The sequence below is a fragment of the Protopterus annectens genome, chromosome 16.part0 (genome assembly GCF_019279795.1).
Source record: "Protopterus annectens isolate FY-2018-M chromosome 16.part0, PAN1.0, whole genome shotgun sequence".
In the NCBI taxonomy this organism is placed as follows: domain Eukaryota; kingdom Metazoa; phylum Chordata; order Ceratodontiformes; family Protopteridae; genus Protopterus; species Protopterus annectens.
In genome coordinates this window covers 326258252-326280599 of record NC_056750.1, presented here as the reverse complement: position 1 = coordinate 326280599, position 22348 = coordinate 326258252, and the positions used below count along the sequence as shown (strand labels likewise).

General features: G+C 38.4%; 1 protein-coding gene across 1 annotated transcript in view; it reads left to right on the top strand.

Moving 5' to 3' along the window:
• The window catches only part of LOC122790592 (centrosome-associated protein 350-like), a 541040-nt gene that overhangs the window by 475768 nt on the left and 42924 nt on the right, over positions 1–22348 (top strand). The window contains exon 12 of the mRNA XM_044058119.1: positions 12903–13093. Coding sequence (XP_043914054.1) covers positions 12903–13093 — 191 coding nt within the window. The remainder of the gene's footprint in view (positions 1–12902; positions 13094–22348) is intronic.

Here is a 22348-nt window from a genome sequence, read left to right as displayed (position 1 = left end):
CAATGAAAGAAATAGACTACAGAAAGTCACTAAAACACAAAAAGTTAGAAATTTGATAAAGCAAATGAACACAGTAGTTAGGACTGTTAATAGTGATTCATGCAATATAAAGGAAGTAAATAGGATATATTACTGTGTAGCTAAATTAATAACAAAGTCTTACCACAAAAACACAGGGCAGTAAGGGAAAGGAAGGGGAGAAATCAAATGCTATCATGGAATTATTGAATAGAGAAAACTATAAAACAATTTAGACAAGAAGTGACACTGTTAGAAGAGTATAGGAAAAAGAAAAGATCAACAAAAATACTCAGAAAGACGTGATAAAAGCAATGCGCAGTATCAGAAAATATCAGGATCTGTTGTGCACTGTCACAAATAATAAACTAAAAATATCAGCACAGGCAGAAAAAACTTAGATGGTATGCAGATAAATATAAAGGAAAAGTACAAAATAAGCAATTTATTTATGACCCAAAAAAGATTTATAGAGAATTGGGAAACAAGGCAAAAGGAACTGAAACACCACAAAAAAGAAGAAATAGATACATTTTGGAGAAATGTTTATGATGATCCTGTGGAACTTAACAAAGATGCTGAATTGATAGAAGTAGTAAAAGAAAGAATAAGAAGTTCAAATATACAGGATATGAAATGGGATGAAGTAACAGCCAGAGAGATTGAAACAAAGTTAAGAAAAGTTCCAAACTGGAAAACTCCAGGCCCAGATGCAGTAGCTAACTTCTGTCTAGAAGTATTAAAATCTTTCCATAAAGATTTAGCCTTGAGTTAGAAATATTTATATGCACACACCAAACAGACACCAACCTGGTTAACAATAGGAAAGAAAATACTCTTACTTAAGAGTTAACCTGCAAGCTATCCTAAAAACTATAGACCAATAACTTGCCTTCCGACTACATAAAATATACTCTGGAACTGATGCCGACAGAGTTTATGGTCATTTAGAAGAAAACTCAATCATGGCACTAGAACAAAAGGGTAACAAAAGAAAATCATATGGTACAAAGGATCATTTGTTGTTAAATAGTCATAATGGAGAACTGTAAAAAGGGGAAGAATCTAAGTATGGTATGGCTAGATTAGAAAAAAAAAGAATTTGGCAGCATTTCACATTCATGGATAAAGAAGTGCTTACAGACGTATAAGATACACCTTACAATGAACAATTACATTACAGCAAGCATGAAACAGTGGCAAACCACTTTGTAGTTAAGCTATGATAAAGGACAAATTACTATTCCAGGGATAGAAATTCAAAGGACGATATTCCAGGATGACTGTCAGTGCTGCTCTTTTGTCTTCCAAAACAGATTAAGTCATGGCTACAACATGGCTCCAGGAAACAACAAAGTGTAAAGACTTTTCATTATCTTTTTGTGGATGATTTAAAACTGTATAGTTCATCAGACGAGGAGATGAAACCACAACTGCAAGTAGTCAAAACCTTTTGGTTGATAGAAGAATGTCATTTGGTCTTGATAAATGTGTAAAAGCAACCTTTAAAGCAGGACAGCTGCGGCACCAAGAAAACAGCCTGGGACAGGAATGTGATATAAAACTTGAGCAAGAGGGAGTGTATAACTGTCTGGGAATTGATGAAGGATTAACAAAAACATGAACAAATGCAAATAAAACTTAGTAAGGAATACTTTAGAAGACTAAAATTAATACTGAAAACAGAGCTGACATAAGTCCAAGCTATAAACCAATTTGCTGTTCCTGTCCTAACTTAGTTTTGGAGTGATTGACTGGCCCCAAAATATGTTGGATCAGTTGGACAGGAAAACAAGAAGGATGCTTCATGCTCATCAAATGAGTTATAAAAATCAGTGTATACCAAGACTATATATTCCCATTCTGAAGGAGGTATGGGCCTCCTAGAAATTGATAACGTGTATACATCTGCAATCGTAGGACTGCATACATATCTGCTGACCTCACAAGAACCAAATGTAGTGAAAGTTTTAAAACATGAGGAGAATAAGTCTAAGATGACTTCCCTGCTTTGTTTAGCAGAAGCATATCGGTGTCAAGTGGGAATTGAAATGAAACCAGAAGTAGATAAAAATCAGGCAGTAACTGAATGTGCCAAAAAAATATAGGGTGAAAGATCAGATGAGAAGGCAAGAAATGTGGAAAATGCATAAATATAGTTGTAAGTATAGAAAACTCTTGGAACAACCTCATGTTGATTAGGATCAAATGCAGGAATGGTTAAGGAGAGGTGAATTTAACTAAAAGACGAAAGGTTAATATTGGTGGCCCAAGATCATGGACTACATGCAGGTTGGCTTAGAAGGTCCATTGAACATGTGGGAGATGCAGACAAATGTAGGTTTTGTAAAACAGAACTGGAAACAGTTGCACATCTTTTTGATGGTTATGATATACTAATGGCAGAAGGACTGTATACTGAAAGGCATAATAGGTTCATAGATAAGTACTAGGCTATCAGCCCTAGGGCCTATACAAGCCCAGCTAAAAAGGTACCCTGGCTTTTGCCACCCAAGAAAATGATTTTCCTGTGCCACTGTCGAGCAGAGCCACAGGAGTGATCCCTGGGGTGAATTTCCTATTTCCCATCCAATCATCAAGATTTTTCTTGAAGAGTGCTAATGAGGAGCTTTGTTTGATATAGATAGGTAGTTTATTCCAGAGTATGGGAAGTCTCTGGAACAGGAATCTATCCCTTCGGCATGTTCTGTTTATTGTGGTGACAAGGTTTAGGTCCCTAGAGTGTGTAGCTTGGAGAAATTGGGATTTCTTTAAGTGGAGCATGTCCAACAGCTCTGGGTTTGACATAGCTTTGTATGTTAAGCAGAGATCACCTCTGAGTTAGGCGATATGCGACGGAGTAAAGCTGGAGTTTTTTTAAACGATCTGCGTAGGGCATCTGTTTGAGGCCAGTAATCCTCTTTGTGAGGTATTTCTGCGGCATTTCCAGTTGTTGTAGATGTCCTGTGAGGTACATACCAAAAGGGGCGTTGTATTTTATAATGGGTCTAATGAGTGATGGGTAGAGGGGAACAATGACCTCTTTTTTTCTGGATGAGAAACCTTTTGTGATGAAATGTGCCACGTAGAAGGATTTCCTGGCTACTGTGGCCATGTGATTATCAAAGGAGAGACTACTGTCCACCTGTGTCCCAAGGTCTCTTATCACACTTTCGGTGTTAAGTATACTACCGCCTATGTTGTAGTTCATGGGTACAGAGTTCTTACCAAAGGGGATGACAATGCACTTTTTGGCACTGAGCTTGAGGCCATGGCTTTGACACCAGGCATCTGTCTCAATAAGGCCCTTTTATAGGATGTCCAAATCATTAGGAGTTTCAGTTATAGCTCCTAGTTTGCAGTCATCTGCGAACTTCATTAGCCAAAGACCTTCTGTGTTAGCCTGTACTTCAGAGAAGTAGATACCAAACAGGAGAGGACCCAGGACTGAACACTGTGGTACTCCACTTGTCACTGTTCTGAAGTCGGATTTGGAGTCTGCTACTTTCACAGTGTGGGTTCTGTCAGTGAGCCAGTTGGCAACCTATCTTGTGAAATAGGGATTTATACCTAGTTTAGTGAGTTTATCTATAATCCCAGAGTGGGGGATGATATCGAAAGCCTTGGCAAGATCTAGATAGGCTGTGTGAACCACCTTATCCTCGTCTACAGCTTTGGTGACTGCTTCAAGGAAGTCTATCAGGTTTAGGAGACATGATCTGCCTTTTACAAACCCAAACTGGGTGGGGTCCAGAGTTTGGAGATTACCAATGTTTTTGTTTATAAGTTCCATGATGATACGTTCTATGGCCTTGCAGACCAGGCTCGTCATGCTAATGAATAATGTAGCAAGACTGTTGTGTTGGGGATTGTGCAAACATTATAATCCTTAAGTAGCTGAAAAACTTTGGAAACATGAGCCACAAAGCATTATAGAAAATGATGAAGTTTATAGCACATCCATTATCAACAGTTTAAAAACTAGATGTGAGAAGACCAGATGTAGTAGTCCATGAAAAAAAGACAAAAGTAGCATTGATCATTGAAATCGCTATACCCAGTGACTACAGTGTCTTACGTACAGAGAGACACAAAGTCATAAAATACCAGGATTTGCAGACAGAAATGAGGGAAACATGGAAGGAGGATACCCAGTCAGTTCTAATAGTCATAGGAGCAACAGGTCTTATAAAAAAGAATTAGAATCATACTTGGATATGTTACCAGTACATGTAACTTCATATGAATTGCAGGAGGAGTCAATACTGGGCACATTGCAGATGCTGCGAAGATCACTCTTGGCTAACATCTAAGGTTGAAACAACACTACTTTCATGAACTTTAATCATACTTTGACTTAGGAATGGGGTCCATTCCCGTCATGGTATTAGAAACCCAAAATACTTGGAGAAATCAAGTGGGACAAACCATTTTCCTTTGGTTCTAAATCATATGCTTTGATCTGGGATCATAGAACCAATGCCCTTAAATAAGATGGGAAAAGTATTCTATTCATTAATTTTTCAGGTGCCAAAGAGAGATGCCTCCAAGATACCATTCCTCTGACCATTCCTTTTTCTACTTGTTTGTGAAAGTCCCAAAGTTAAAGATGTTGACTTTATAGAATCTGTTAATCTTTTATTCCTCTGCAGAGCTTTTTTGGTAATTCCAGGCAGGAAAGTTGCTTATCATCATCTTCCCATTGTGACAGAGTTCAGTGGTTTCCTTAGATCTCCATGGCATTATTTTTGTTCGAAGCTGTTTATCATTTCCCTGTATTACTTTTTTGGGTTATCTACAACTCTAAGGGTGTTTGCAAAGTGTCTAACTCCAGTGATAGCTCATATTGGTTGTAGGGCATTCACATATTCCCTTATTTAGATGATTTGCTTAACTTTGAATCTTTTTTTCCAGTCTCAGGAGTTCCAGCTGCCAGGAATCCCTTAAATGGATTACAAATCTCCTTCTCAACCAGAATTTTCAGAGCAGCAGTCAAAAATCTTCCTTAATTTTTTCTCACAGGATAGTGTTTCTAAGAAACATTCAAAACATTCAAAATTCTATCCTGCAAAAGTCATTCCTAATTTGGGAGAAAGTGTATCTGTATGTGAGTTTCTTCAGTCAGTCTCAGAATTTAGACAGCATAGAGAGTATCTCAGGATTCTAGGGTTTGTGGCATGCTTGAGTGTCATGATTCATCCTGACAGGTTACACATGAGAAAAATCCAATGATTCTTAAAAACTATGTGGACCCAACATTGTCACCCTCTGAAATTTCAAATTCCAGTCTTGGGTTTTGTGAAGAAAGAACTACATTGGTGGAGAGAACAGACTTACCTGAATACAGGACTCCCATTCTCTCTTCTACCCCCTGCCCAGACTATTACAACAGACGCATCATATTTTGCTAGGGGCCCTGTATCAATGCAGGTAAAAGTGCTGGGACTTTGGAACAAAACTGACAGGTCAAAGCACATAAACATGAAAGAGATGTTAGCTGTAATCAATGCTACAGAATCTCTTTATCATCTATGGTCCCCTGTACCTCTGCAGGTGGTTATAGACAGCAGCACAGTGATGTGGTACATAAATGACAGGTATTATCCTGTGTGCAGGGTGGCAGTGATAGCTTGTGAGGCTACCTTACATTCCCTCAGAGTAAAATGTATGACAGAATAGTTAAGCAAGACCAGGACAGACCCTCATGAATGGAACTTGAACAGGGGGATCTTCCAGGAATTGATTCACTTGTGGGAATGCCTGAAATGGATTTGTTTGCCTCCTTTTAAAACAGACAAACAAATTCTACACCAGGACTCCTTTCAAGAAGGCCTGGTGAATGGATGCATTTTAATTCCTCTTGTCGGGAATGCTCCCTTCCCATTCTTTGTACTGATTTCCAGGGTCATGCTGAAGATTTAGAAGGACTATCCAAAGATTATTGCGGGACTCCCTTCTAGCCAAAGCAACAGTGGTTCTCCATTCTTATGGAATTGGCTAAGGGCAATGACCCCAAGTTTCCTCACCACTGGATCTACTCACACAAACATGGGAGAGTTTGATGCAACTCAGTGTGAAAAAATTACAGCCGCCTTCCTGGATGGTTCAGTTTGATAAATTTTGGGCACCTTGTTTGTCAGGACATACATAAGGAACCCCGCTACTAGGAAATTTTATGTTGTTAATTAAAAAAAGATTTCCTAGTTGGTGCCACGGTGATAACCATAACTTATTCAGGGATTCTCTCTCACTGGTTCTTCAATATTTGTGTGAGCTAGTATCCTCTGGTCTGTCTTAATCCTGTAGGAAGGCATATCTGTCAGCCATTTCAGTATGTCTGCCCACAGATTCTCCTCTTTCTTCTCCGAATTTGGTCAAGCTGTCCTTGAAAGGGGTTTTGCATTTAAGTCCACCAAAGAAATGGGTAGCAGGCACCTTGTTGGGATTCTAACTTTGTGTTAGAAAATATCTGCTACGGACTGTGGCGCCATTTTTAAATCCTGTTCTGAGCATCCACAGCTCCTCTGTGCCAGTCCTGCAGTTTAGGCTGCTTGACTCACCTCCCGCCCCAGCTCTCTTCAAAAACACTCGGACTACCCAGTGTTAATCTGCCTGTTTAAGAACTGTAAACTTCTGAAATGGCCAGAGAACCCTGAGGACAGAGGCACCTCTGAAGTAATTTAAAAAAAAGCTATATGGCAGTTCCATTTGAAAAAACACTGTTTGCTGATATCCTAATTTGCAGAAAAGATCCTAGGCAAAGGCTGAAGACACTGCTGCTGCTGGCAATAGCCATATATGGAGGAGGTGAAAATATTCTCGGGCACATAAACCCTGGAGGAACTGAGCGAACTCTCTCAGCAGTGGCTCACAGACAGAGACGTGCAAGAAACCATCCCAGTGGAAAGTAAGTCACCATTTATTCTTGACATTGAAAACGGAGATGCAGTCTGAAAAAAGTTCTGTGTTGTCCACAATTCCTTTATGTTTAGACAAATGTGACCTATAGACCTCCTTTCAAGTTCCAGCTTTAGAAGGAAAGATATTTGGAAGGGGAATTCAAATGAGAGGCCCTAGGATCAAAGTAAGCAAACTACTGGAGAAAAAGGTTTAGGATTCCTGTGTGAGCTTACTACCTAGGACATTTTTGTATCTAGGTCTGGCCTAATTAATGTTCTAACGAATGGGATGTTTGACATTCTCTGTTTTTTCAACTGTTTGTACTTTGTGAGATCAGCGGACATTGTATTTTTCCAGTGGGTGTTTGATTTGGATTAGATGGCGAGGGATGGTGTATGCTTTTATGTAACTTGCTTGCCTCAATAATTACCGAATAACTGACTGTACCTTATCCCTACTAGGTGGTTAGTGCACAAACCCCATCAGGATAGCAAGTAGCCAAACCCTCCAAATATTGTCCTCTACTTACTCCTTATCCACTCACTACTACAACTGCCTTTTCCCCCTCCACTCCACCCTTCTATATCCCTGTGAATACACCCACACATATTTCATTCTAATCCTCTCTTCTCAAACTTATAAACCATCTCTCTTCCTACACATCCTTCTCACTCAACTCATACTCTGTCTCCCACCACGCAAACAAAATCTGCCTTTGCTCTAATACCGTTATTTCTAAGCCTAATCCTCTTCTGCTTACTCTACTTTACTAGTCTCCCACACTTTCAGCACTCCCCTCCCTTTCATACAACTGCGATTTACATTAAAAAAGACTTTCCCTTTACAACCCAAGCCTCCCCTCACCTCTACAAACATAATGAATCTTTTCTATTTCAAAGGAAGCTCTTCCTTACCCCTAGTAAACCACTTCCCATACCCACCAAACTCACCTCATTAGGTTCCAATATCTACACCTATGACCCATTAAAAAATAGATACCTATCCATACTCTACTCAAACTTTATCACCCTCCTCCTCCGTTCTGGAGACATACACCCTAACCCAGGGCCTTCATACAACTCCACCTCTAAACCACATTCACATAGCTCTCCCCTTCTCCTTGCCACACTTAATGCCAGGAGCCTTTGTAATAAAATACCTTCCTTTCACGCCTGGATCTCTCATAACAAACCTGATATTGTCTCTGTCACAGAAACCTGGCTAAAACCACACATAAAAGATACCGAAATTATGCCCCCTAACTATAAACTTATAAGAAGTGTCCAACCTCAAAAGAAAGGTGGAGGAGTGGCCTTACTCTTCTCCTCCTCCTTAACAGTAACACCCTATACTAAGCCCATACCCTCATTTGACACCACCAAGCTAACTCTCGCCCTTCTCAAAGTAAATAACAATAAAACTTTATGCATTTCCTCCCTGTACATTCCTCCTGGTAACAATACCCCTATACTGGAAGATATTCTTGCCTGGTTCACTTCCAACATAAATAGTGAGACTATAATCCTAGGCAATGTCAACATAAACTGGTCTTCCACTGACTCATCTACCCCTTCTCACAGCATCAACCGATATCAGTTCACACAGCTAATCAAAACCCCTACTAGACCAAATAAGGATTACACCACAGGTAGCGTCCTTGAATGGATACTAGTCTCCCACCCAAACCGAGTTTCTGATACTGGTACTCTCGCAGACTCCCTTAGTGACCATCTCCCTGCCTACATATGCCATTCCTCCTCCACCATCCTCTTTCAACACAGACACATTACCACCCGCAACATGCAAAACTTCAACCCCCTAATTTTCTCTAATACCTTAAAACAGATAGACTGGAACCCTCTAGAGTCCCTCCCTTTAGATGCCACAGTCATACATTTCAATAGAATTTTCACTGATATACTTAACCACTTTGCCCCCAGTAGAACCAAAAGACTCAGATCCAAAACAGCCCCCTGGCTAACTAAAGACACAAAACTACTTATGTATCACCGAGATAAAATCTGGAAATACTACCAAAAATGCAAAACTCCCAACACTCTTGCTGAATACAAGCAACTGTGCAATCAAGTAAAAAAACAAATAGCCACTGACTGCAACTCCTACTACCTTAAACTTCAAAATAATCATAAAACCAACCCCAGAAAATTTTGGAATAGTATTTCATCAATATTATCCCCAGGCAAAAAAGAGAACCCTTGCTCTGACCCAGACACACCAGACCTCCACCTAGCTACCCAATTTAACGCCTTTTTCATTGAATCCATAGGCAAACTTACCTCTTCTTTCCCTAACAACATCCCCCCCAACTTAACTGATAACAAAAACTTAACATCCATGAACCCTAAGTCCTCCCCTTTTACTCTCAAATACATTCCTACCCACACTATAAAAAAGCTCCTACAAAATTTAAAACCTTACTCTAATGCCCCAGATGACATTACATCCAAATTTCTCCAACTAGCTGCTGATGCCCTTCCAATCAGCATCCTAATCAATCACTCCATTCAGGAGTCCTATGTACCATACCTCTGAAAAAAAGCCTTCATCATCCCCATCCATAAAGGAGGTACAAACTTTTCAATCTCCAACTTTTGCCCTATTGCTATCCTATCCCCTATCTCTAAGATACTCGAAAAATTTATTCACCTCCAACTATTACCCTACCTATTGGACAACCAACTCCTAACTCCTACCCAACACGGGTTTATACCAGGACACAGCACCACCACTGCCCTTCTTTCCTTCCTCAAAATCGTTAACTCTGCTCGTGACTCTGGGAACATAGTTTCTACGCTCCTCCTCAACTTATCTAAGCTTTCGACACTGTCTCTCATGTGCTTCTACTTTCTAAACTCTTCCATCTTAATCTCTCCTCTTCATCTGTCAAATGGTTCTCCAGCTATCTATCAGCCAGGGAACAAGCTGTAAAATGGAACTACTGCACTTCCTCTTTCCTTCACACCCCAACAGGTGTACCCCAAGGCTGTATTTTGGGTCCTTTACTATTTAACATTTTCATCAATCATTTCCACCAAAAGATCCCCAATGCTGAACTGGTGCAATACGCAGATGACTCCACTATCATCTGCTCAGCTAAAACTCTTCCTTTACTAATAAACCTTATGCAAGAAGCCTTCTCCTCCACTGAGTCCTGGATGCTTGACAATCACCTATCCCTAAATGCCTCCCAATCTAAAATAATGATCTTTACCCCTTCTAGACATACTGCTGCTGACAAAGCATCCTTCTCTATACTTATCCTAAACAAAACAACTATTGAAATAGTTCTCCATACAAAACTTCTGGGCGTTCTTATCGATGACCAGCTAAAATTTGATATCCATCTACAAACCAATATTAAAAAGACTCATCAAAAACTTGGTATGCTTTATCGACACAGGTGCTACCTTTCTCTGTCTTCTAAACAACTCTTATCTACCACCTACCTCCTACCCTCCCTTTTGTATGGAGCTCCGCTACTCTAACCTCCAATCATCCCTAAAAATCTAAACTTTCCTCATGTTATAACAAAATTTCAAAGTTTGCCACAGGATCCAAATCCTCTACTCACCATTGCAACTCCCTACATGCTCTAAATTGGTTGGAACTCCCAAGCTATCTAAATTTCATTCAACTAACATTAGCACACAAGCTAATTTTCAAACCTTCTAACTGTCCATCACTCTCCTCTTCCCTAAAACTTCAACAGTCACATAGAACACTTCGATCCACAAATCAGATCCTCTTAGAACTTTACAAGCCTTTACATGCACCAGGGCAACTTCTACTATCATTCTCCCTTGCCAGATTATGGAACTCTCTTCCCCACTTACATTAGAACTACCCCTAACCTACCATCCTTTAAAACCCTACTCCACTCTCACCTCTACTCCCTCTGGGAGTGCTCCTGTACCCATCCTACCTGATTCCTGATACCTATTCTATTCTACTCCAATCTCTGCCACTGCTTCAATTCATGTCTCTAAAATTCCTTTGCCTAAATACATGTAGTGTATTAAATGAATATAAATGTATTGTTTTTGCTAATACCTTATAAGTGATTGACTCAGCTCATATATTTCAAGATATGTAACATCTTGCCTTGCTGTATATTGAATGTTAAACTGTTGTTCTCATATGCTGTACTAATACATTGTATATTGTATACTGTCTTTCTGTCTGGAGCTTTTCTCCTCAGGCCTCGATTGAAAATGGGCTACCTTGGCCCAATGGACTTTCCCGTTTAACAAACTGAAATAAATAAATAAATAAATAAAATCTGGCTTGATTTGAACCACCTCAGCAGGCTGTTTTATGGTTTATGATTTGCAAGACTGTATTGCTTATGCTCTGATATCTGCAAGACAGTATCTGAGATGAAACTGTCATAGTGGGTGAACCCTATTTTGGTTTCCATGGAGACAAGGTTACTTTTACAGCATATCTCTTGCTTATTTTAATGCTCATTTCAGAGATTACTTTGAATCAAGCTATCTATCTCCCGGTATTCTTTCATGAACTTTAAAACAGGAAGAAAGGATTCTGCATGCTCTAGATATGCCTAGGCAAGTCTGGTATTGCCCTATGACAGGATAAAGAAAGGGCAACCTGTGAGAAAGCAGAGTTTTTCCAAATGATTGTCTATTGTTTATTTGTGGTATTCCCACCATGGTAAATCACTTCCAGACAGGCGCAAGGCATGTTCTACTAGAGCCTTGTCTTTGTTGTGATACTGGAAAGAGGTGGAGTTTAGAAGCATTCTAGAGACAGCTGCTCGGTCCTCTGTACATACTTTAACTAAACATTAAAAACTGGATTCCTTCTCCAGGTCCAGAACAGACTTTTCTAGGACCATTCTTCAGAGGCTCCTGGATCGTAATTCTTCCTCTTCCCAGGTTGGATAAATTATGATAATCTGTCTGTATAGTAAGGGCTACTGCAGCAGTGATACTGATGAACATAGTACAGTTGTGTAAGATGCATGTACCATAACACTAGATGTTCAAAGTAATCACTGCTACAATAGCTACATCCTCCCTCCATCTCCCATATTGCCTATTCATAGTTATCTTTTTAGCTAAAGCTGTGTTCCTAACCTTTCTGGGGTTTTTTTTTTTTTGTTTGTTTTTTTAGGACACTAGGCTTTCTCCTTTTGGGGTCAGGAATGTCCTGTGCTACTGCAGCCTAGGTGCTTATATGGAGGGGAGCCAGAGACTTCGGAAGGCTGACCATCTGTTGTAATCCATGTTGCTAAAGGCTACTACAGCAGTGTAAACTTCTACTGTTATGGTAAGTGCAACTTGCACAACTATACTTTTCAACTGCATATCCTTCTCCTTTCAGGACGTCATTGTGTAATGTATATAGCATTTAGTATATAGCCATTTATGTTCAGGGGTCATCATGCCTTCTAGCCTGATGCAGAATGATGCTTTGTAGGCTTGAATGAACATTTTGAACTGTGTCCCATTAAATATAACTGTTTGGCAAAATAAGATGAGCTCTCCTGTGGAAAAAAAAATATACCTACTTCCATACCACACCCCACACTTCATTTCATAACTAATTCACTGGTTACCAAATCTCAGAGAAAGGTAACTACTTTGTTTATGATCCTGCACGCCTGTCTTCTGTGAATAATATATTGCATTTTGTATTGTTTGATGAAATTGGGTTTAATGAATTATTTCATCAAAATATCTTGCAGCTAACTTCTTTCTGTTCTACAGCACTTTAAGTTCTAACAAGGGTTTTGTATCACAAGACAGTCATTCTTTTATTGTGCTAAGCAGGCAAATGTGAAATGTAACCATTTCATTAAATAGTCAGTTTGACTGGCATTCATTTGCGAAGTACAGTTAAGGTAATAATTAGCACAATGTTGCATTTATTGCTATAGTTTCATCCTGTACCGTACACAGTTTACTGGAAGCTGAATGTATGCTATACTGCTTTCCTGTTAGGATACGGATATCGGACTGATCTTACCATGGACTACTGACACACACAGTCTCAAAGACTTTCAAGGTCGTGAATCAAATCCTAGCTACTCATATGCTAAAATACCTGGTACTTCATCATTTTGTTCAGTGCCAGAGAGTGACAGTGGTAACAAGGATCAGTCAAGTGAACCGAAGGATAGTAAAGAAGAAAAGTAAGTTGTTGCATGCATTTAACCAGAGAGTACATGCTTATGCATTTATGCAGTATTGTCAATAAAAACTTTGTGTATATGTCCACTGACCAAAATATAGTATGTTTGAAAATTTAAAAGTGGTGTGAAAATAAAAGTGGTAGCAGCAAACAGTGTCATATCTGTATACTCTTCTTTCAGATCTTTAGCTATTTTCTTTTCTTGAAATATTAAATTTTGGCAAATCAAATTAACAAAAGGATAACCATAGTCAGTGTATTTAACAAAAAAAACATATAGCAGATAACTAATGTATTAAAATCAATATTTCTTTCTCTTTTTTATAAATAAATATAGGACGTTAGGCATCCTGTTGTACACTAGACAGAAATGTTACGCTATCAGCTGAGAAAAGATGTTTGATGCTAAAATGTTAAAGAATATCATCCTCTGCCTTCAAAGTAAAGCAGACTTGGAGTTGACTGTATTAACTGTAAGCATGCAAGAGCACACCTCCCTGTATTAGGGTAGGGGTGCTCTATTCTCGATAATGATAGTAACTTTTTCCCTTTTGGTCTTCTTGTCTCAGACAGCGGTATAAGTTTAGCCATGTGATGTTCAGTCTCAAACAGTAGTGTAATTCAATTTGTTGATATTCAATTGAATATACTAGATTGGTAAGAATATTTATATATGTAATTTTTATTACCTGTTAAGTACTTTAGAGAATTTATTGCTTCAGTATTTAGGTCCGTGAGATAAAATGGGTTTTTCATAATATTGGTAAGTCAGAGTGAGTAATTTTTTAGTATGAATGATATGTGTCATAAGAAAACTGCTTTATAATTCTTAATGGTATGCCAACTAGGATATTTTTAAAATATAAAAAGGATGTAGGCTGTGGCATTGCTTTTTGCAAATTGCGTATCTGCCAGTATAGCAGGCCATTTTCAATAATGTCTGTCTTCTCATACTCACAAGCAGCAAAGACTACATTAGATGACATTTGATTCATGTTATTTTTGAGATCACTGTGACTTGTTTAAGGGCCCATTACAACAGACTTCAATCATAGGATCTCAGAAAATTAATGCTGAATTTAAGAATATGGCCTAAAATAATATTTGAAACACACTTCTGTGTCTCTGCTGGACAGTGGCACAGGTAAATTACTTTCTTGGGTGGTGTAAGCTATGGAACCTTGCTGGCTAGGATTAAGTAGGCCCTTGGGACGATATCCTAGTACCTATCTATGAACCTATGAACCAGTAACAAAGATTGATAATCATAACTAATAGTAAAATCAACAGACTATTTTCAAAACTACAAGCACAAATTAATATTATCATTTTGTGGGGGACAAACCCACTTGTACCTCTTAATGTGGGATTTCCATCCACCATACCTCGGTACTCATTAATTATTTGCAGTTTGAGACTGTGGCCTCAAACCTTAATGCAGAATTTGGGTTAATCTGAAGGTAGGCATTGCACTCATATCCAAGATTTTGTCACCCTAGAATGAGAATAATTAACTAGAGGTGAACACTTTTCTCCTCCCCCATTACAACAAAGGGTATGTATATGCATGCCTGTGTGTGTGTGTGTGTGTGTGTGTGTGTGTGTGTGTGTGTGTGTGTGTGTGTGTGTGTATATATATATATATATATATATATATATATATATATATATGGTTCTACTTTATATCATTGATTTCCCATAATGTCGACTCCCTTAACAGCGAGACAACAACATCGAAACTGCACAAGAACAAACTCCCAGAATGGTGAATTTCACCTCCGGGAAGCTAACCACTTGGCCACCACTGACAATTAAAAAAACTAAACAAATTAAACCCACCAAAGTGGGGTGCTTCTCCCCCCACACTCCCCTACTTAAATATTCCAACTTTAAGACTACACTACAGTGAAGAAAAGGGCAAAGGTCATCAGTGATGGCCAAGTGGTTATTTTTCTGGAGGTGAAATTTGCCATTCAAGGAGTTCGCTCTTTTGAACCTTTGATGTTGTCATCTCCCTGTTAAGCGAGTCGACATTATGGGAAATCTATGATATAAAGGGGAACCATTTATATATATATATATATATATATATATATATATATAGATATAGATATATATATATATATATATATATATATATATATATATGTATATATATATATATATATATATATATATATATATATATATATATATATAGATATATATATAGATATATATATATATATATATATATATATATATGTATGTGTGTGTATACAGGTCTGATTTGAGTAATGTTTCACAATGCTGCAATGCTGAACATCATGACTGAGACCATACGGTCAACAGTTTGAAAACATCAAGTACGTGGCAGTGCAGGAATACTGTTTGTACTGAGACTGCTATACAGTGGGTATCTTAGAATTTGCCCTTTTCTCTACTGTGGTATGATCTGAAAGGTGGTATATATAATTAGCCAGGGTTGTGGAGGGTGCAGGTGGTGCTTGCCCCCTCCCCACAGTGTTTGTTGTATCTTTTTTTTCAATATTTCAGAATATCTAGAATATGAAATAGATCCATATATTCACATATAATATATATATATATATATATAATGTGTGTGTACACATACACACACACATAAACGTGCATGTGAATGTGTATGCATACTTAAATGTTTAGACTGAAAAGAGAAACAGTGTTAATGCAGTTCATGCCCTGAAGAAAAAAGTGACCATATGCTAAAATTTGGAGCATGCTAACATTTTCTTTTAGCCTGCTGTCCAAAGTGGTAACTCAGTGTCCCTAATGATGCCTATGTCAGTACCTGGACACCTGTGCCCATTCCTCCTTAATCTCATGACTGCGCATAATTTCACTCCATCAGCAGTATTTTATTGGTTAGTGATGCATGCAGTGACACAAAGTATCATTTGAAAAATTGAAGATATTAGGCAGTAAAGAAAAGGGTACAGGATGTCTATTATTGTGTCATAGCATCATACATGTTAATAGGTAGGCCTTATGCATTCTTCTGTATGCTGTCCAGCTGTCCAATCTTGTTATGCAAGCATTCTTCAACAGCACAGACATGAACTGTGTACATACTGTGACAGGAGCAACTTTTGGACATGTAGTACATTTCTGATGTGAAAGACACGCACTTAAAAATTAAATATGAGCATTAGATACTGATGTGGTGGTGATATAGAAGTATACTTTTGGCAAAAGAATGGGACATTTTGTAGGGGTTGATCAGCAAAAGCCTGTCATAGTCTTATATGCATGCTATATTATAAATCCTGGTAGAAGTAATCTATTTTTGCTGTAGACATGCTTAGTTTTAAGTAACCTCACTTTGTAGACATAAAGACACAAACTAGCACTGTACCCAGGCCTAATGGTTAAGGTGCTTGCCTTACAAACACAAGGTGCAGGGTTTGAGTCTCACAAGGGATAATTGGCTAGGCTTAAAATGGCTCGCAAGGGCAGTTAGCTTAGTACTAATCTATGAACCTAAGAAACCCATGTATGAAACAGAAAGCTGAAGATGATATTCCTAAAAACATCACTGTACCTCTTATTCATGTTGTGGACCCACATACATGTGTGAAATGGCTACATGTTGTGGTTCTGCAAAACTGTGCCTTCATAACATTTCTACTACATTTATAGTAAAGGTGTACATATTTGTGTGTTTCTGGTATCTTACTGTAATGTTGCTTGCTCTAATTAATAATGGAGAAAGTGGATATTATTGTTATGGTGATACCAGTTTACTTTCTAAGCACTAATGTCTCAGTTCACCTCAGTTAAGTTTTCCCATCCTCATGAAACATTGTAACCCTATCTATAGAGTCATAGAGGTTGTATACATTTAAACAGAGATTACAACTAAACCATGAGACCATTTCCATCTTTCCAGTGCCCATCCACAGGTCTTACCTCCCTTCTCTAGGAAGACCAGGGGTTGAATTTATCAATGCCCATCCAGTTGTCCATCTCCTTTTTAAAGACAGACAGTATGTCAGACTGCTTAACTTGGAGAGAAGGTTTGTTCTAGAGAAAGGGCATGCACTGTTTAACAAATCTATCCCTCCATCTTGTCTTATAAGTCTACTCCAACAAATTGATGTCTCTGGTCCTGATGTTAGCAAGACTGTTTGATTTATTGTGATGTAAGAGTTCCCGGGCTACTGGATGCCTTATGGCCCTGTATGCAAAACATAGATCACCTCTAAGTAGTCCAGATGACACTAAATATAGAGAGAGAGCCTCCAGTATCATTTGGTAGCTCAAGTCATTTAAGCCCTTGATTGTTTCAGTTAAGAACCTGTGAGCCTTTCCAATGCTTGTTTTGCTTAGTAAGGAACATTCTAAAGGTACCCTTGCACTCTGATCAGTGCAGAGTTCCAGAAGGTGAGAACTTCATTTGATCTAGAGGAAATACCTTTTGCTATGAGCTGTGCAAGGTAAAAAGATTACTTAGCCACTGTTGCAACATGATGTTCAAATTATAGGAAGCTATCTACCCAGGTTTTGAAGGGGTGTGTCTTCTATACTACAAGCTGGAGCTTGGGGATGCTTTCCAAATATTACAGTGCTGCACTGAACTTTTTAGCATTTGGCTTAAGCCCATTTTTGTACAACAGCTTTTGGAGTGCCTGTTTGTTAAAGATGGATTTGATGACTCCCAGCTTGCAGTCATCTGTGAACTTTGATAACCAGAAATTCTCATTTAATACATGAAGATCTGAGAAGCAGATACCTAAAAGCAGAGGTCCCAGCACCAGTCCCTGAGGGACTGCAATGATCACCTTCATGCTCTTGAAGAATGCAACCCCTACTTTTACTCTCTGAATCCTGTCCCTAATCCAGTTGGCTATCCATCTAACCATGACCTTTCAGCTTGTTATATTTGCATGTGATATATTATTAAATGCCTTGGTGAGGTCAAGGTATGATATGTGAACAGCTTGTAGACTGAATGACCCTGTCAAAGAAGTTCATTAGATTTATCAAAAAAGATCTAGCTTTGATAAAGCCAAACTGCTGGAGGTCAAGTCTGATAAAGATTTTTAATATCATGTGTAATTAAGTCAGTTAAGATATGTTCCATGGCTTTGCATATGAGACTCATTAGATTGATAGGTCTATAATTCCTGGGGTCAGTGGGGGGGGCCAGCCTTGTGGTCTGGCATAATAACAGCTGTGTGCCACACCTGTGAGACAAATTCCGTTGCTAGGCTCAAGTTAAAAAGAATGAAGAGTGGGTCTGACAGTGCTTGCTTAGTGCTATTTAATGGGCAGCATGGTTATATTGTAAAGCAACATGGATTAAGATGTTCTTTATTTTGGAAAGTAATCCATATTGTTTTGTGATGGTTGGTATCTTGATTCCATCTGGGATAAGCAGGTTTGGAATAGATGTCTCTGGGCTGAATTTGACACTAAGTTTACTTACCAGTAGGTTGGCGATATAAAGTTGATCAGAGTAGGTAGTGTGATTATGAATAAGCTCTGAGGAGTGTTGGCTGTTCCTTATTTTCCTGACAGAACTATAGAAGGATTTATATTTGTCTTTGGCTGCTGTAGCTAGCCTGAGTTTATCTAATGTCCTTTTTTTAGCTTCTTTAGCTTGCTATTTTATGCTGTCCTTAATTTTGAGGGTCTTTTGTCCTGTTGTATAGGTTAAGGAGCTTCTTCCTGTTATTGTATAGCTCATTAATGCTTGTGGACCACTACACTGATGTGCTTTTAAACGTTTGCATTTGTTTGGATCTAATTGGGACTACCACGTTAATACATTTTCCAAGTGGGAGTAGATCTTGTCAGCATAACTCTTTGCAGTATCAACATTTTGGGTAATACTGTTAAATTCAGATTTAGAGAATTCATCATAGAACTGTAGGAGATTTCTATGTTTGAAGTTTTTGAATACTGTCTTATTTGCTTTTTGATGCTGTTTCATGGTTTGGAGATTTTGATGGAAAAAGTTGCTTGTTTGTGATCTGGATTGACCAGTGAGGGGCATACCTTGGAGATGGTATAGTCATATATGTTTATTAGGACCAAGTATAGTATATTCTCTCCACTAGAGGGTTCCCCTAATAATCTGGTCCAGGTAGTTCTTGTTTATATAATGTAAGGCTGAGGTTAACATAATGGTTGAAGTGCTTACCTTATAGACACAAGGTGCAGTGTTTGTGTCTAAAATGGGATAATTGGCTAGGTGTAAAATAAACCACAAGAGCAGTAGTTGGGTACGTAAAGTCACCTAAGATAGTAGCATTCCTACTTATAGGAAGTTCATTAAGACTATTTAAGAATGTTATATGATTTTCTGGGGACACAGAGGGGGTCCTATGTCACACTGCGATCATATAGATGATCTTATTTAGTGTGATTTAAATCTCTTTAATGTGGTCTCTCAACAAATATGGATATGCCACATTTTCCATCTGGTGTCAAGTTGTAAATACGAAACCCAGGTGCTGAGGAGTGCTATCTGTGTTCTTAAACCAGGTTTGTGTATCACATATATGGATGTGCTCCAAATGTATAATGGCCTTAAGGTCCAGCAGTTTGTTGTTTAGACTTCTAGCATTAAGAAGAGCCAACTTGATGTGGTCCATTGGTAGCTTTGCTTTGGAAATTAGATTGGAAGGTGAGTTAGCTAGATCCTGTCTAAAAAAATGCACACTGGGGCAGAAGAAGCTATCACTGCTATCAGAAGCTTTGAAATGAGAGGTGCAAACCATCTTTGGTGAAGTAAGTACGATTATCAATCATCTTGTATCTTACTGACACATACTGGATTTCTCTAAAACTGTACCAGATATTTAACCAATTGTTACAGTCAGTCATGTTTTCTTTATACTTTGGCATCATTCTTGGCAATAGAAGGATTCAAGTCAATAATAGGATCTCTCCTGCATTTGTGAAATGCACAGACAACTCTGTGTTTCACTCAGGGTTTTGCATGCCAGGTGTTTTACCCTAACATGGACCACCAGCCGTGTCAAAATCATATCTGTCTGGTTTAAGGATCCTTAAGGCCTTTGAAATGTCTGTAATCTTGGCTACTGAAGGACAACTCAATGTCACCTTGCTTTTGTACAGTCTTGTCAGTGTGGAATCAGTGTGCCTAAACATGGAGCTAACAAACACTCATACATTTCTATTTCTGTTTGTAGATTGCTTTGGTGTAATGGATTTAGGATATAAGGTTTCCTGGTGACTGCAAACTATGTTATCATTAATCAGTGTTGCATTGCTTTGTTTACACTGGGCCTTGCTTCTACTAGGCCATTGAGCTTGGGCATAGATTTTTTTTTTACCTGCCTCAGAATATGATAATTTAGTACAGATATATGTGAAATGTGGTGTAGGTGGGTGATCTTCCAGAATGTGTTTGGTTGTGAGAGTGAGGCCTCGAATTTGACTAGGTACTTGGATCTCTGACAAACAGAGCATGACAAGTTAAGTAAATGATCATTATCTGTGAGCATCAGGCAATTTTAACAATACCTCTGTGTACACTAAGTTCTTTTAGGCTGACAACAGAGGGAAGACTAGTTAGCAAACCTATTGTGGACCAAGAGTGCAAAGGGGGATAAGGAAAATAAGAGAGAGTAATAGTGCTTTGGCAACTGTGTTAAACTATTAGTTCAAAGAAAAATAATAAACATAGATTAAATTACATTTCAGCACTAAAATAATAGTCTTCAGTAAGTATTCCAGTCTAGATTGGCTATGAGGTCAGTTTAGCAGATGTCAGGTGAGAATTAGAGAAGCTAATCTCATTTCTGCACCAGGTTTAAAGTATTGTTCAAAGTAGAATAATACATGCAGATAAACTTTCGTTCAAGCACCAAAAAGTGCAGTAAATACTTTGTCCTAGATTGTTCTACTCTGTGATTTGTACAGCTCATATTAGAATGTGAAATTACCGGTGGTTCCTAACATAATTTTTTTTTTTACTCAAATAGTTTTTATTTTCAATTAAATATAAACTTTTCATAATATTTTTAAGTATCATTTTAAACAACTATATACAATATTTACATTAGCCTGACTTTCAACTATATTCAGTGTGTATTAGTAAATATAGAATTGACAGATCAGTTATCAGAGTGACAATATTAATTATTGCAGAGTGTCCAACAAAGATATAACTTTCTTCCAATGATTATTTACCAATGGCCTGGGATAGATTCGTAGTTCTTTGATAATAATAATAACTCCAGGATCACACTACAGTGGGGAAAAGGGCATATATGTTTTATTTGCCCAACGGTACTTACATTCAGTGAACTGTGATTCAATGAAATGAGTTTTCAGTGATTTGAGCTTTCAGCAATTTTTTTGAGGGTGAATTGAAATTCATTGAAATGAGTTTCCAGTGAATCAAAGTAGACCCATTGTAGGATACTCTACATGTGAGTTTGTCATGGTTGCCTGGTTATTTTTCCTCTATACATGGCTGTAAAGATACATTTCTAGCTGTCATTTCTCAGTGCATAGTGTGTTGCACAATCAGTTTTGTAATGCATGCTTCTCTAACTGGAGTGGTAAGTAGTTCTTTGCACACAGTGACAGGACTATAGTGCTTCCCTGCATGTGCTTATCTTTATTTTGTGCTTTAAAACTCAGTATAGATTTGTTTGGGTGTCACAGTGATGCCAGGAGAAGAACTGTGACCTCACCACAAAAGGTTCTCCAGTTTGGTTCTCAACTGGCATGCCTTCTGTGCAAAGTCTGCATGTCCTCCCTGTGTTCACTTGGATTTTCTCCAAGTTGTCTGGTTTCCTCACACATTCCAAAGACGTGGTAATCAGATTTTTGACACTAAACTGTGTGTGTGTGTGTGTGTGTGTGTGTGTGTGTGTGTGTGTGTGTGTGTGTGTGTGTGTGTGTGTGTGTGTGTGTGAGAGAGAGAGAGAGTGAGAGAGAAGGAAGAAATACCTGATAAATTGATTCCACTCCTTACTTCTCTAGAAAACTCGGTAGCTGTTCATGGGGTTACTAAAGGTGGGCACAACACGTAGCACACTCCCCCATGGTGAAGAAGGCTGTAGGTTCTATATAGACTGCTAACATTGTAGTGCAGCATAAGGGATGTGGTGCTGCACTCCTGAGTGTGTTGTCCTTCAGATGAGGTGTTAAATCAAGGTCCCATCTGCTTGAGTTGATGATAGCTCAGGTGGATATAAAAGATTGCACAGTACCTATTGAAAAGAATAGGGGATATTCACATTGCTGTTTACACATA